General features: G+C 42.1%; 1 protein-coding gene across 2 annotated transcripts in view; it reads left to right on the forward strand.

Moving 5' to 3' along the window:
• Window positions 1-203: 203 nt before the first annotated feature.
• uggt1 (UDP-glucose glycoprotein glucosyltransferase 1) overlaps window positions 204-15,270 on the forward strand; it is a 130,189-nt gene continuing 115,122 nt past the window's right edge. For both annotated transcript variants that reach the window (XM_059651013.1, XM_059651014.1), the window contains exons 1-3: window positions 204-423; window positions 10,765-10,903; window positions 13,686-13,762. In XM_059651013.1, the coding sequence (XP_059506996.1) occupies window positions 396-423; window positions 10,765-10,903; window positions 13,686-13,762 (244 nt within the window). In that variant the 5' untranslated portion in view covers window positions 204-395. The remainder of the gene's footprint in view (window positions 424-10,764; window positions 10,904-13,685; window positions 13,763-15,270) is intronic.

A 15,270-nucleotide genomic window follows, 5' to 3' on the forward strand; every position in this document is an offset into this window, starting at 1 on the left:
ATTTTAAACTCAGATTGTATTGCTCTTCATATCCTATTGTTCTTGAATCCTTCGACCCTTTTACTATTAGTTGCTGCATTGTGCTCTCAGTGATGAGGACAAGGAATGTGCTGAGTTTCTCTCCTGCTACAGTACTGCGCAGAGCCCAGCAGGAGGCACAGTGAACCCAGAGTGGGTCCTTTAGACAGCACAGTCGCTCTGTCGGATTGCCTGAAATCCTTTTTCTGAGAAATCACATTTTGGGTTACAAGTCGCAGCTTCCACTGCGGTGCCGGGTGAGGCTGTGATCCACGGTGCGCTCCTTACGACCACGCATTGAGTCGCTAATTTATTGCTGGCTCAACTCGGGACGCGCCTTTCCCGGGGTCCTCCTGGGGTTGCTGTGGAGATCCAAGATGGCAGCGCTCTGGGTGGCCGGCTTCGGTAAGTGAAACAGGCGGAGCGAGGGGGGGAAGGAAACGGGACCCGGTGGGTTTCGGAACCGAACTCCGTGACGGGCTGCTCGCTCGCCGGTGGCGGGAGGAGGGTGAAGCGACCCGGCGGTGGGAGTGGCTTCCACCCTCACTGCCGACCTCCTGCGGACGGCCGATTATTGACGGTTACACCGAGTCGCGCTGTTACGAGCGGTGTCTTGGGGAAAGGGGATGCGATTGGGGGAGACGGGCCCTTGTGAAACAGATCGGGGAGACCCGCGCTCCCCCAGGTTGTGGTGGGGAGGGTAAGAAACTGGTGGTGATTGACAATATAACTGCCCAATCAGAGAAGCGGCCGGCCACGGCTGTTGCCGGGCTTTGACCAATCGGCGGGGACGGGGCTCGTGCGTTCTGTGTTCCAGGATTCGGTCTCGCGGCGGCGGGGACACGCTGAGGATTCTGATTGGAGGAGGAAAAGCCGGCGCTCGAGGTCCGAATGTCAGCCTGGGACTCCGCCCCATTCTCCAGTTCCGCCTCGGCTGCAATACCGCCACAGGCATTCTGGGTGTACGGTGCAGCTGCAGGTGCTGGCACCCTGGGGATAGTGTGTCCCGTGGCACTGGCACCCTGGGGATACTTTGCAGCTGCAGGCGCTGACACCCTAGGGACACTGTACACTTGCAGCAATGGAATTTCTGGTTACAATCCACAACAAGCACGAGTATCATACCCAGAGTTAGCAGCACCACACACACCCCCATTCCCTGGGGTGGGCCATGCATGCTGGCATTGGCACTTTCAGGGACACTGTGCAATTGTGGCATCTCACGCATACTTTGTAAACTGGCCCTTGCATCTCAGGGAATGATATAATTGTAGGCCTGGCATCCCTTGGACAGACTGCACACTGGTGCTAACATCCCTGCAGACTCTGTGCAACCACAGCATTGGAATCCTGGGATCACCATGCACAGAGTACTGACATCCTGGTGTCATGGTACACAACAGTACTGGATTCCTACACATACGGTGCATACCACGCTGACATCATGGGTTCGCTGTTCATTTAAGAACAGTTTTTCTGTGTTTGAAAATGTTGAGAGAGACAGTCATCCGGGACATGTTGTCAGACCCTTGTTGCACATAGTGGATGCAGAAAGAGAACACAGTGGTAGGAAACTTAAGAGTGGGGGTTAAAGATGGGTGTTTCAGCAGCTGCAGATGTGACCCAAGGATGTGTGTTGCTTCCTTGTTCCTTGTCAGGATTAAGGGTGTCGCAGAATGGCTGCAGGGCATTGTGAAAGGGCTTGATGAACAAAGACGTGATTCACATTATAACCAATGATATGAGGGGAAAAATAGTGAGGTATACAGAATTTAGGGAAGTCAGAAACAAATTAAAAAGCTGCACCTCAAAGGTTGTAATTTCTGGATTGTCTCAGTGCTCCAGGCTAGTGAGTTGAATAATAGGTGGAGAGAACTGATGACTTTATGGCTGAAGAATTGGGGGTTTAATCAGTAAGCTCACTGATGACAAGACAATTGGTTGTGTAAGTAGTGATAAGGAAAACTTTAGACAATGGATGGCATAGATGGACTGAGCAGTGCCAAATGCATTTTCATAATCCTGAAATGTGTGAAGTGAAGCATTTTGGGAGGATAAGCAAGTCAAAGGAGTACACGTTGAATGGTAGCACTCTCAGAAGTACTGAAGATCACCCACAGGCGTGTATGTCCATTGATCCTTAAAGGACAGATAAAGTTAAGTGCTGGAAAATGGAATTAGAGCAGATAGATACTCCAAGACTGGCAGGAACTTGATGGGTGAAAATATCTCTTGCCCTGTGGTAAGTCTCTGACTGCAGCACCCAGAGCATGATGTGACTGCAACACTGGTTCCCTCTCCCACCAAGGCACTGTGCAATTATAGCACTGAATACAATGCAATATTCGTACAATCACACTGCAGGGGAGTCCCAGATATACAAACCTCCAACTTACGAACACTTGTACTTACAAATATGATCAAGTGCCGGGGTTTAATTTTCAAGACCTTACATAAGAACATTTCCTGGATTTCGGAATAACTGCTATCCATTGTTCTGTGTTGCATTCCAATTTGCGTACAGATTGACTTGCAGATTCCAGAATGGAATCTGTTTGTAACCCAGGGATTGGGTATTTTGTAGTGTCAAAATACATTGGTCTGAAGTGAAAATAAAAGGCTATTGGTATCTTTCACTCCTGAAGTATTATAGTATGTAGTACTCTGTCTGTATTCAAAAGGTAGTGTCTAAGTAGTGCTATTCAATAGCTAACTTCATGAAAGCAGTATCTTTCTGTCTGTCTCTGTTGAAATACATTGAATGACAAGCAGTTGCTGTATTTGGGTATGTGCAAGTACCCTGACCAATGAGGTGATGTGCAAATTGCTGCCCATAAGTTTCTGACACTGAAAACCAAACAAGTGTAAGAGGTTCAGTGGGAACTGCAAATCACAGAGACAGTATAGGAAAAATCCGGACCCAGATGTAGGGACATACCATATTACTGCAAGCAGCGTCAACAATTTAACTAGACACAAGATTCCCAGGCTTGGGCTGACAAGAGGCAAGTAATATTCTTGCCACACCAATACCAGACAATGACCAACTTCAGTCAGTGACAAGCTAACAATGGCTCCTTGACCTTCAATAGTCTAACCATCACTGAACACCCCAGTATAATTTACTTGGGCTTACCGTTGACCAGAAACTCAACTGGTCTTAGAATATATGTATACAGTGGCTGCAAGAGCAGGTCAGAGGCTAGGAATAAAGTAGCAAGTAACCCACCTTGTGACTAAAGAAAATCTATGCACCATCTATAAAGTAGAAGTCAGGAGTGTGATGGAATACTCTCCACCTGCCTGGATGAGTGCAGCTCCAACAAGAAACTTCACACCGTTCTGGACAAATCAGCCTTGCTTGATCGACACCATGTCCACAAGCATCCACTCCCTACCCGCATGATGCTCAGAAGCAGCAGTGTGTAATCTGAATCGGTACTTCTAACGGATTGATGGTATTTTGTACCTAAGATGGCACTGTGTGTGACAACATTGTACATTTTTCACTGCACTCCTGAACATTTGACCTTGAGTACATGTGACAAGAAAGCCTAAATCTAAGTATCTATGAGATTCGGTGCAGAAATTCACCAAAGATCCTTGTACAGCACCTTTCAAACCCACGACCACTTCCATCTAGAAGGACAAGGACAGCCTATACGTGGGAGCACCAGCACCTGAAAGTTTCCTTCCAAGACAGTCGCTATCATGACTTGGAAATATTTCACCATTCTTTCAGTGGCATTGGGTTAGAATCCTGGAATTTCCTTCATAGGGCAGTTATGTGTCGAACCAGAGCACATGGACTGCAGCAGTTCAAGAAGGCAGTTCACCATCCCCAGGGAAGTGGGCAAAATATGCTGGACCAGGTCAGTGATACCCATTTCTCCCAAATTGATATTTTTAAAAATTCCTAAACGGAGGAATCGTGCCAGTTGGAGTCATAGAGTTGTACTGCATGGAAACAGACCCTTCGGTCCAACTCATTCATGCCGACCAGATATCCTTCACTTATCTAGTTTTCCAGCATTTTTGCCCATTTCCCTCTAACCACTTCCGATTCATGTACCCATCCAGATGCGATCTCAATTTTGTATTTGTACCCGTGTCCACTGCTTCCTCTGGAAGCTTATTCCATACATACGCCATACGAAAACCTTGCTTCTCAGGTCCCTTTTAAACCTTTCCCTTCTCACCTGAAAGCTGTTCCCTTTAGTTTTGGACTCTCCTACTCTGGTATTAAGATCTTGGCTATTCACCCTCCATGCCGCTCATGATTTTATTAACCTTATAAGGTCACCTCTTAGCCTCTGATGCACGAGAGAAAATAGCCCCAGCCTATTCAGCTTCTGCCTATAATTAAATCCTCCAACCCTGTCAACATCTTTGTAAATCTTTTCTGAACCCTCTCAAGTTTAACAACCTCTTTCCTGTTAGCACTGAAGGGGAGTTACAAATGGATCAGAAGGCATTGCTGAAGCTGAGGAGCTTTGTCATGATTGCAAATGTACCAAGCCAAGTGACACCTGCTCATTTGCTGAGTTTAAAGTGATTAGTCTTGCATTTAATATAAAGAAAGAACAGTAATGTGCCTCTCTACTAAGTTCCGTTGTGGAGGTTGTCTGTGTAGGAACCCTGGCTTGTCTTGAACATGTTTAGCAGGGACCAGTCCTGCTGTTGTAGTTCAAAACACGCCACTGACTTTGTGTGTTCCTCATTCCTTTGTCAAATGATATTTCCTGTTAGATCTTGCTCAGGATGGGTACTTCATATGGGACACTGACAAGAAAGCTGCTTAGTTGGTGAATTGAAAATGTAAAATCATAATTGAGGTGCAGTATGGATGGTTTCAACCAGACTCTTAGTTTTCGTCAGTCACTCAATGGGTGGGGATGTTATTTCTGAGAGCAGGAAATCAGAGGAGTGATGTTGATTGGAGGGTTTCAGTCATTAATCAGTCGTTATTGTATTCAGTTGAGCATCAGCAAAAAGTGTGTTAAGCTACGCTAGACAGGTGCACAGTACTGTGCTTTGGTGTATGTTCGAGCAACTACTGAAGTCTGGACTGTTGAGGCACCTGACTGTTGAGGCACCTGGACTCCGTGTGGATCCAGCAAGTTTGGCTAATTTTTTTTTTTTGTTGCTGTTCAGATAGTCCTGGAAGGACAAAGCTTTATCCAGAGTCACTCTGAAGAATGTTGTGTTGGGATCATGCATTAGTTTCTGACCATCATGCTGATTATGCAGTTCATTTTTGGCACTAACATTGTAGAGATGAAATACACCGTAGATTTAGAGGAATTCAGTGTGGGATACTAGGTATTGCGGTTGACTGTCAACTTTTTAACTGTTCGAATGAAGGATCTGGTTCAGAGTGCAGAACATTGAGCTTGGGAAGCACAACAGCCGTTAGTTACTCCTGCACAAGCTATGCCTGGGACCAGTTGAGATCCAAGTCAGGATCAGGCAGACCGATCCAGATCCAATGCCTCTTAGCCGGTGGAATCCTGCAGGATATTCATAGTGGAGTTTCAGCAGTGATGATGCCACTGAATGTGAAGAGAGATTGAACAACTGCTGGGCAAAGACAATTGGAATATTGCTGCTTATCAGCCCAAGAGTGAATAAGACATGATTGTTTCAATACTCCCATTTCTGTCCTTTAAATGAAATAAGGGTCATTTGAAGCAGTTGAAGGTGGTTAAGTGACTTGGACACTACCTTGACAAATTCCTGTAGTGATGTCTGGGGACAGAGATGATTGACTTCCAGTAGCCATTCTACTCATTTATGATTGGTATGGCTCCAACGAGTCACTCAAATTCAGTCAATCGTGGCCTTGATGTCCATAAGACCATAAGACATAGGAGTGGAAGTAAGGTCATTCGGCCCATTGAGTCCATTCTGCCATTTAAATCATGGCTGATGGGCATTTCAACTCCACTTCCCTGCACTCTCCCCAAGGCTGTAATGAGGTCAGGAGCTGAGCAATCCTGATTCAAGTCAAACTGACCACCAGTAAGCCAGTTATTGCTGAGAAATTGCTGCTCAATAACATTCTTGGCAACCCCATTCATACCTTATGCTGATGATCAAAATTAGAATGGTTGGGCTGTGTTTGGCTTGGATTTTGCTTGCTGCCTTTGGGCCTGGACAGTTTTCCATATTGTTGGTTAGATATCTGTAATGTAGATATACTAGAACGGCTTGGCTTGGGGCTGCTCGTTCCGGAGCACAAGACTCCAGTTCTATTACTGGAATGTTGTCAGAGTTCATAGTAATTGATATTGTGTGGAGTGAATCAAATTTCTTTGAAGATTGGATTTTGTGATGCTACAGACCTTAGGAGAAGATTTAGATCGGTTACCCAGTTAGCTCTTGTGACTGAAGATGGTTGCCATGCCTCAGCCTTGTCTTTTGTTCTTTCGTGCTGGGCTCTTCCATCCTTGAGGACAGTTTTGCAAAGCTTCCTTTTTGTGTAATTTATTTAGTTGTCAAGTACTATTCGCAGATGCATTGTGAATGTAGATCCTAGAAATGACCTTTTGGGTGTGGGGCACCTAGCTCTGTCTGTTGCTTGTTGCTTGTTGTATCCTGAAAATGAAGATGGCGTTTTGTTTCTGCAAGGACAGTGGTGTGTAATATGCCAATATTCTCGTTGGCAGATACATTTGTAACAGGTAGATTGGTGAGGACAAGGCTTTTCCCTTTATTTGATTTCCTCACCAGCATATGCATTACGCTGGAATTAGGGAGAGACAGTGGGCACAAAATCTGACTCATCATCAATAAAAATAGAAGTTGCTGGAAAAAGGTTTTCTGAAATTCTAAATTAGTTTCAGACTCAGCATTGCTGTCTGACATGCTGAATAATTTTATTTAAGTTTTTCTTGGCTTGCCTCTGGTTTAAACAACTATTTGCCTCATGAACATTCATCTTTTAAAAGGGACAAAGTGCTAGGCAATACAGCTGTCTGTGAGAGACTTATGCAGTAAAATGCAGTGTTCTGCAAGTTATTCCATCTCGTCTTTTGGACTGGTAGGAATTTTGAGGTGTAGTTATTGTTCTTGCATAAGTTTAGACATCTGGTCCAAGTGTTGGTAATGTTTCTCATCCTCTGATTTAATACTACAGAAATATCTATGAAGAAGATATGTATGAGTAAGTGGGGTCATGTGTGGTGATTGCATGTTATTCAAAGAATGAAACTCTCAGATTTGATAAGTTACTTCACTTGTGTGGACATTCATGGCTACTATGGGAGTGTAGTGACAGTAATTGATCTGCCTTGCTATTTATATATTACAATGAATGTAACATCATAGTCCACTGTGAACAGATTATAAAATTCTTACTAAGTTAGGCCAGTAATCAGGTGATGAAACAATTGGACAGTATTAAAGGTAAAACTGGGTTGGCGTTCTGAATGAGCTACAACTCTGGATGTCAGGTAAAATAAGCTTAGCTCATACTACCTGCAGCTCCCTAATTTCATAGAATAAAACTGCTTCCATTTACATTGCAACGTTCTGTGAGAAGCATCACATGTTTGTATTGGCTTGAAAGTTGCATTCAAGGAAACAAAAGGCCCGCCAGGATGCAGTCATCAAAGCACCTGCATGACAGTGGATGAGTTGTTAATATAAACCAGATACAGCAGGATAATAAATGGTCCAAAGTGGCATGGAATTCAATATTGTTAAGTTTTTATAACCGAATTCAAACAATACTGTGATCTTCAAATGTCAACATAATGTAATGCTTTAAAAAAGATGTTGTTGAAGATTTTCTGTTACACGCAGGATGATGAAAGAATACCAAATTTCAAGGGGTCCCTTGTATTTCCTTTTTTTAGCAATTAAATGGCTAAGTGAGATATTGCGTATAAAAGATATAACATACTGAGTAACAAAATGAACTCAAGCATTCTGACTCTTTTATTGCACATCCTTATATTAGATATCAGTGAAAATGGAGTAAGGTATCTACAACTGACTGATAGGGAAGCTCTTGACCTGAGAAGCCACTGTTGCCTTTCAATATTGAGCTTAACCACGATTTCTCCTTTGTTGTCCTGATCCTAGACCAAGTCAGTATGCCTTTAATTAAAAATTTATTAAATAAGAAAAATGTGAATTATATTACGTTATACAAGAACAGCTGTAACTGTTTAATTACAAACATCAGACATTAAGATGATCTACACTAAAGCTTCATGCTCAGCTGGAATAGCCTGTAATTGGCTTGCTTTTGCCAAATTGCCACTTGTTCACAAAATTCTGTTTACTTCAGTCAGTTTCTCTTCTTGAGACCTTTCAGACAAACTGCTATTGTTTAACATGGGTCCCCGAAACGTAAACCTTCAGTAAAAACCGAAAGAGTTGGGGGTGCTGTAAATCAGGAACAAAAGCAGAAGTTGCTGGAAGCTCCGCAGTTTGGCAGCATTATGAAGAAACAGAGTTAACGTTTCGGTATGATGACCTTTCCTCAGAACTGATGGTAGCTGGGAAGTCGTTCGTTTATATGCAGGAAATAGTTTGGGGGATGGAGTAAGGAGTAAACGATAGGCTAGAGCCCACAGAGAGAGAGAGAGAGAAAGAGAGAGAAAAGAGCAGTCGGATAGATAATGGACTTGAAAACAGTCTGGCTGGAAGGATGAATAGTTGTTAGTGGGGACTGTTAGTGACTAACAATAGGTAGTGTGTCATGGCAGGCTGTGTGACAACAAAGCCTGGCGTGTGGAGTAGTGGATTTGGACATGTGAAAGTCCAAGCCAAAAAATTATTGAACTTGCATTTAAGCCCGGAGGGCTGCAGGGCCCCCAAGTGGAAAATGAGGTATTGTTCTTCCAGATAACATGGTGTAGAGCTGGATGAACACAGCAGGCCAGGCAGCATCAGAGGAGCAGGATAGCTGACATTTTGGGTCTAGACCCTTCTTCAGTGCTTCTGAAGAAGGGCCCAGACCCAAAACATCAGCTTTTCTGCTCCTCTGATGCTGCCTGGCCTGCTGTGTTCGTCCAGCTCTACACCTTGTTATCTCAAACTCTAGCATCAGCTGTTCTTACTATCTCTATTGTTCTTCCAGCTCGCATTGAGCTTTGCTCAAACACTGCAGCAGGCCAGGGAACAGGGTGGTGTGTTAAAGTGGCAGGCAACAGGTAGCACAGGGTCTTTTTCACAAGCATAATGTCGATATTTTGTGAAGCAGTCACCCAGTCTATGCTTTGTTTCCTCAATGTGGAGGAGACCACTTTGTGATCAGCAAATGCAGTAGACTAGATTGTGGAAGTGCAGGTGAAGTGTTGCTTCATGTGGAGGGTATGTTTGGGCCCATGGATAGTGTGGAGGGAGAAGGTAAATGGGCAGGTATTGCACCTTCGCTGCTTGCGGGGGAAGGTACCTTGGGGCTGTTGGGAGGGTGTTGGGGGTCAAGGAAGAGTGGACCAGCGTGTCCCAGAGGGAGCAGTTCCTGCAGAAGGCAGACAAGGGAGGGGAATATTTTCCTTCATCCCCAACATCTCTCACCACCCCCCACCACCACCACAGCAACACCTGCCCATTTACCTCTTCCCTCCAGTATGCCTTCAGTAATTTGTCAGAATGTCTTCTTCCCTAACACCCACGTGGCCTTCTGCCTCTCGAGCTTTCTCCTGACTGATTTCTGAGTGCATTATGAGTTTTCCCAGCCCTGATTTTTGGAGACTGTTAATGATAGTACCTCACTTGTGTGGATCTCTTACCACTGCATGAGCTTGCTTCTGGTTTCCCTGCCTTCTGTGGTCGGAAAGCTCAAGTGACAAGCACCTTAGTAATGATCTTCTCAGGTGGCTTGCTGATGATTTAGCAGAAATCACATGACCTAAATGCTGTTTTGAGCGTTCAAAATTACTTGCTGATCTTTTTGGTCAGATCTTCACAAAACTGAAAAATCTAAAATTTAGCTTCCTCTGTTTTGGAACCCATGTTCTCAAATGATCATGTTATGAACCTTCAGAATAAAATCCTGTCTTGTGGGTGGTGATTTCTGCCTAATTTAACCTTGACTAGCTGTATTAGAGATCAATTATTTGTGGATGCTTCATAATGTAATTGATTTAATGTATATAATTTTCTCAGGACTGGCCTTATTGTAAAGCAAACTTGGATTAGATTTGAATTGGATTCATGCTCATGTTGAATTTTTTTCCAGATATTTTGTCTTTGAATTCATGATTCTATTCATTCTGTTTAGTTTTATTCAGTTTTCACTTGAATTCAAACTTCCCTCAACTTTGCTGATTTATTCCTTTGAAATTCATTGTTTGCGGATAGCTCAGTTTAGTTTCTGGTCCACAGTCTGAGGTCTTAACAGGGATCAGCGCTTAATGAACAGTATGCAGGTCATTTTTCTGTTTTTAACTCTGGAGCAAAAATATATGCTTTTTTTAGAACAAAGTTTAGTTGTCATGATACCAATGAAATGCATCACTACTTGATTTGGTTCTTTTCTGTTCTGTCACAAAGCCAAGCTATCTGTCTAATGTACCTTTCAAAACACTGCACCAGTGGTGTTTGAATTCAGTATAAATAAACTCAGAACTCCATTATATTTTGAGTGCTCTGTTGTAAACTTTGCACGCTCTAACATTTGTCTGTTACAATCTCTTTCACTGTGTATCATTGTATTCGCTGAAATTGAATAAAAGAAAAGGATTATTAGTGGAATTATTATTGGTAATTTTTAATATGTACTTATTTCAGCTAAGAATGACAATGCTGGGATTCTTGCAACACTAGCTTTGGTGTATCTCTCCTTCTCGGTTGTGAGTGCAGACTCAAAAGCCGTCACAACAACTCTTACTACCAAGTGGCCATCTACACCATTGTTATTGGAAGCAAGGTAAGTATATTATTCTTATAAAAGCAAAATAAGGCAGATGTTGGAAATCTGAAATAAAAGCATAAATTGCTGGAGAAACTCAGCAGGTCGAGCGACATTTATGGAGAGAAAAACAGTTTGTATTTGGATTCTGATATGACATTATCCAATTCAAACTTAACGCTGCTTCCCTTTTCACAATTGGAAGTCACACAACACCAAGTTATAGTCCAACAAGTTTATTTGAAATCACAAGCTTTCAAAGTGCTGCGCCATCATCAGGCCACCTCTTTGGGATCGTGCACAATCACTACTAAGATCGCTGAGTGGCGAAAATAGCCACTTTATTGGGCATTCACAGTAGGACAAATTGAGGTGGCAATGGAAGACCAAGTACAGTTTTACAGTAGTCTCTTTTATACAGTTTTTACACTCATTAACATTTTAGCATTATGGTGTCACATTGCGTCTGTTGTACAGAAGTTTGCATAATATCTGTTATGGGGAAGCAGGAGATGGTTTAAGCCTTTGCTAAATGCTAGCTGGTACTCTTGATGGGATTAGAATGTCTGTCCAGCCTGAACTTGCATAACTGAGAGGTGTTAGTCTCTTTGTTTATAAAGTTAGTAATGTTAGTAAAAATAGTAGACATATATGATCTAAATAAGTGAGAAATGAAAGTATCGAGGATTTTAAACTGCTTTCCCACAGCTGTCGTGAGATTTCTTTTACTACTGCCAGTTTTGGTTGTTCTTGCACATCCATTCATGCACTTCCACGGAGGTGCTGTTTCTTAATGGGGCAGTGGCCCTATTTAGTAGTATTTAAAAAGCACATACTAGTGGAGAAAACCATTTGACGTTCTGCAACCTATTCAGGTCCCAAGAGACAGCTGCTATGGACCAATTAATATTATAATCTTTACATAGTTTTGAATGAGCTTTGGAGACACAGTGGTGGGGATGATATTGTTCTGAGTAGGTTGTGGTATTATTTATTCAGGGGTAGCCTTTGATACAGATTCAGGTCTAAACCCTACTTGTAGCATGCGTCCAATAAGAATCGAAAGGTGTAAAGAAGCAGTAATGGGTAGGAAGGGATGTTTAATTTAGTTTAATGTGGTTTTATGAGTGAAGGAATGGAAGTGCAGTATAGAAAACGTAGAGCACTTGTGAATGAATTGGTAGAGAGAATCATAACACAATATCTCACAGCTCTGAAAGCTAGTGATTTTAAATAAACCTGTTGGACTATAACCTAGTGTGGTGTGACTTCTGACCTTGTCCACCCCAATCCAACACCGGCACCGTGATGTCATGGCTGCAGTCTCTCTTCACAGATGCTATTGTTATTTCAGTTATCAATTTTTAGCTGATTTTCTATTTTGTTTACTTAACTTCTTTGAGCCAAAATGGAGCTTTTTCATTAGGAAAATTGGCAATACCTCATGGTACCAATCAATTTTTTTTTTGCTGTTGTTGCAAGAGAACAAACTTTTCGCAAAGAATGACAAGATGTTTGATAATCTGTCAGTATCAATCCTTTTCTAATAGTTCACAAATTTCTTGAATTTCATTTCAGAAATTACCATGTTGGAATTAGAAGGAAAAAGAGGGCTTTAGCAAAGTGTGGCTTGGTCAAGTTGTCAGACATCGTTCTTACAGACTAACAATAGTGTTTCTCATGGAACCAGGACCCGTGATCTGACAATTCTTTGTATTTTTCTTAGCTGAGCCATTGAGACTGATTCACGTGTCTTGATTTGAAATTTTTCTTTTCTAAAAGTCATTAATATACAGAATTTTCTTCCCCAGCAACAGTAGAGCCTGTGTCATTGAATTTATTCAAGGTACAAATCTACTCTAAAACCTCATTCGAGGTAGAGTTGGATTTTTGAGACGAGAGAATCTTGGGTTATAGGGGTGGAGGGTTGGCGGCAAATGGGAAAGAGGCAGTGGACCACAATCAGATCAGCCATGATCTTATTGCATGTTAGGGCTTGCTGAAAAGGCAGAATAATCTTTTCCTGTGTCTAAGATTTATGTTTCGATGTTTAAATGAAGTGCGAGCATCATAAGTCACGAAGTAAGGTACTAAATGCAATAATGTTTCAGAAAACTGTGTGTTGCAATGTTTCTCATGTCGATTCTGGGGGGTATCAGGCAGCACTGTAGATCCCTCGTGCTTACAGCGCCTCCCCCCCACCCCCCCACCTTGTATTATTCTCATTAATATTATTGATGAATGCTCTGACGCCAAAGCAGCGAGCAGACTGTTGTATTGTCTGCCTTTGGAAAGTATCTATAAGGCTACACAATCAAATCTTCTCCTGCTTCTCACCCACTTTGTGTTTTCATTCACCAGGTTAGAGAACTCGATGTTTTTAACCTTACCTCTGCTTTTGGGTTCTGTGCTGTAATTTGTGTACTGAACCAAAAGTATCTATTTTAAATTAATGATTATTTTGTTGGTACCCCTTGTGAATAAAGCCATTAAGTGCAAAATCTTCCATCTAAACAGGTCAATAATAATGGACTGTTGCGACTTTTAATGCAGCATCTCAATTACAGGCGAAAGTCAGTGCAAGAAAATGGAGTGGAAGAGATACCAGTGGGTGTTTCAAGCTTTACAATGTTACAGTTTGCAGTGAAGTGTGTTTGCTCGATGACTGATCAAAACACTGATTAGATAAACACATCAACAATGTCAATTTTAATAACTTTTATTTTCCGTGAACTGAGTAGTGACTTAATACTTTATTCGAGAAGTAAGTAAATTGGAAGTTGCTTTCTTCATGTTGCAGTGAATTTTTGGCTGAAGAAAGCAAAACTAAGTTCTGGGATTTTGTGAATGCTGCTCAAGAAATTCATCCGAATCAAGGTAGTGTTGACTTCATTGCATGTTGATGAGAGGATTGATGATCTCATTTCTGTTAACGTACATTTATGCAAAATACTGCAAAGTAACATTTGATTTGGAGGTGGAGGAGAAACACTGTCTTGGTTATAACCTGGATGGTACATTGGCCTGCTGTTCCATGTCTGTCAGAAATGTGGATAGATGATACCACAAAATTCTTGCAACAATTTTCTTCAGATTGTCACATGAGAGCGGGTTGGTGACAACACTTAAATTTCTTAAACATGTTGTCAAAATGCTCTGCAATGGCAATGTTGAACTAGCTTGTTGTGTTCTCTGATCTCCCAGTGTAAGAACACACCACAAATTATTGGAAAAATAAACAGGATGCATCATGATAAAGATAGTGGTGAAGAGGAGTATTACCAATGTCTGGTCCACATTCAGGATACAGAACATGAAATTGTATTGTTATTCATATAGGCTATAGGTAATGGCTATGATCTAGTAAAATGAGATGTTTCGCTGTATGTGTGCACAAAATTATTGCATTACCCATATACCACTGAAGCCTTAAAATAATGATAGAGGTTAGTTTCGCAGCATGACAGTGCTTTATGTAGGTGTAGAGAAAATAGTTGGAAGTAGATGATGGTTGGAGTAAAATTTCACGCACTTGACTCATTCAGTGAGTACTCAACCTTTCATTTGTTCCTCCTGTGTTTCTAATAATTTTCTTGTCATTCTCGTAGCAAGCAAAATTAGTTTGTAGGCACAGAATGCCCTCAGTAGAGGAATATAAGGTAGGAAAGTTCAGGTTAAGGTAAAAGATGCTGGAGGCCTATTGATAATGTTGCTGAGCTAATAATTCAGACCAATGTACAAGGGATGTGGGTTTGAATCCTATCATGGTAGGTGGGGAATTCTGAATTCATTGAAAACCCGGATAAAATAATGACGACGTAATCACTCATAAAAATCTGTCTTGTGCACAAATGGTTTGTAATGAAGCAAATCAACTGTCCTTACCTAGTCTGAGCCATGACAATGTGGTTGACTCATAACTGCCCTCTGGGCAGTTAGTGATGGAACAATAAACACTAACCAGCAATGCCCATATCCCATGAATGAGTGAAAAAGAATAAGAAAAGTAACATAGAACATAGAACATTACAGCACAGTACAGGCCCTTTGGCCCTCGATGTTGTGCCGACCTGTCATACCGATCTCAAGCCCATCTAACCTACGCTATTCCATGTACGTCCATATGCTCATCCTATGACGACTTAAATGTACCTAAAGTTGGCGAATCTACTACTGTTGCAGGCAAAGCGTTCCATTCCCTTACTGCTCTCTGAGTAAACTACCTCTGACATCTGTCCTATATCTTTCACCCCTCAATTTAAAGCTATGCCCCCTCGTGCTCGCCATCACCATCCTAGGAAAAAGGCTCTCCCTATCCACCCTATCTAACCCTCTGATTATTTTATATGTTTCTATTAAGCCACCTCTCAACCTCCTTCTCTCTA

The sequence above is a fragment of the Stegostoma tigrinum genome, chromosome 14 (genome assembly GCF_030684315.1).
Source record: "Stegostoma tigrinum isolate sSteTig4 chromosome 14, sSteTig4.hap1, whole genome shotgun sequence".
Lineage (NCBI taxonomy): Eukaryota > Metazoa > Chordata > Chondrichthyes > Orectolobiformes > Stegostomatidae > Stegostoma > Stegostoma tigrinum.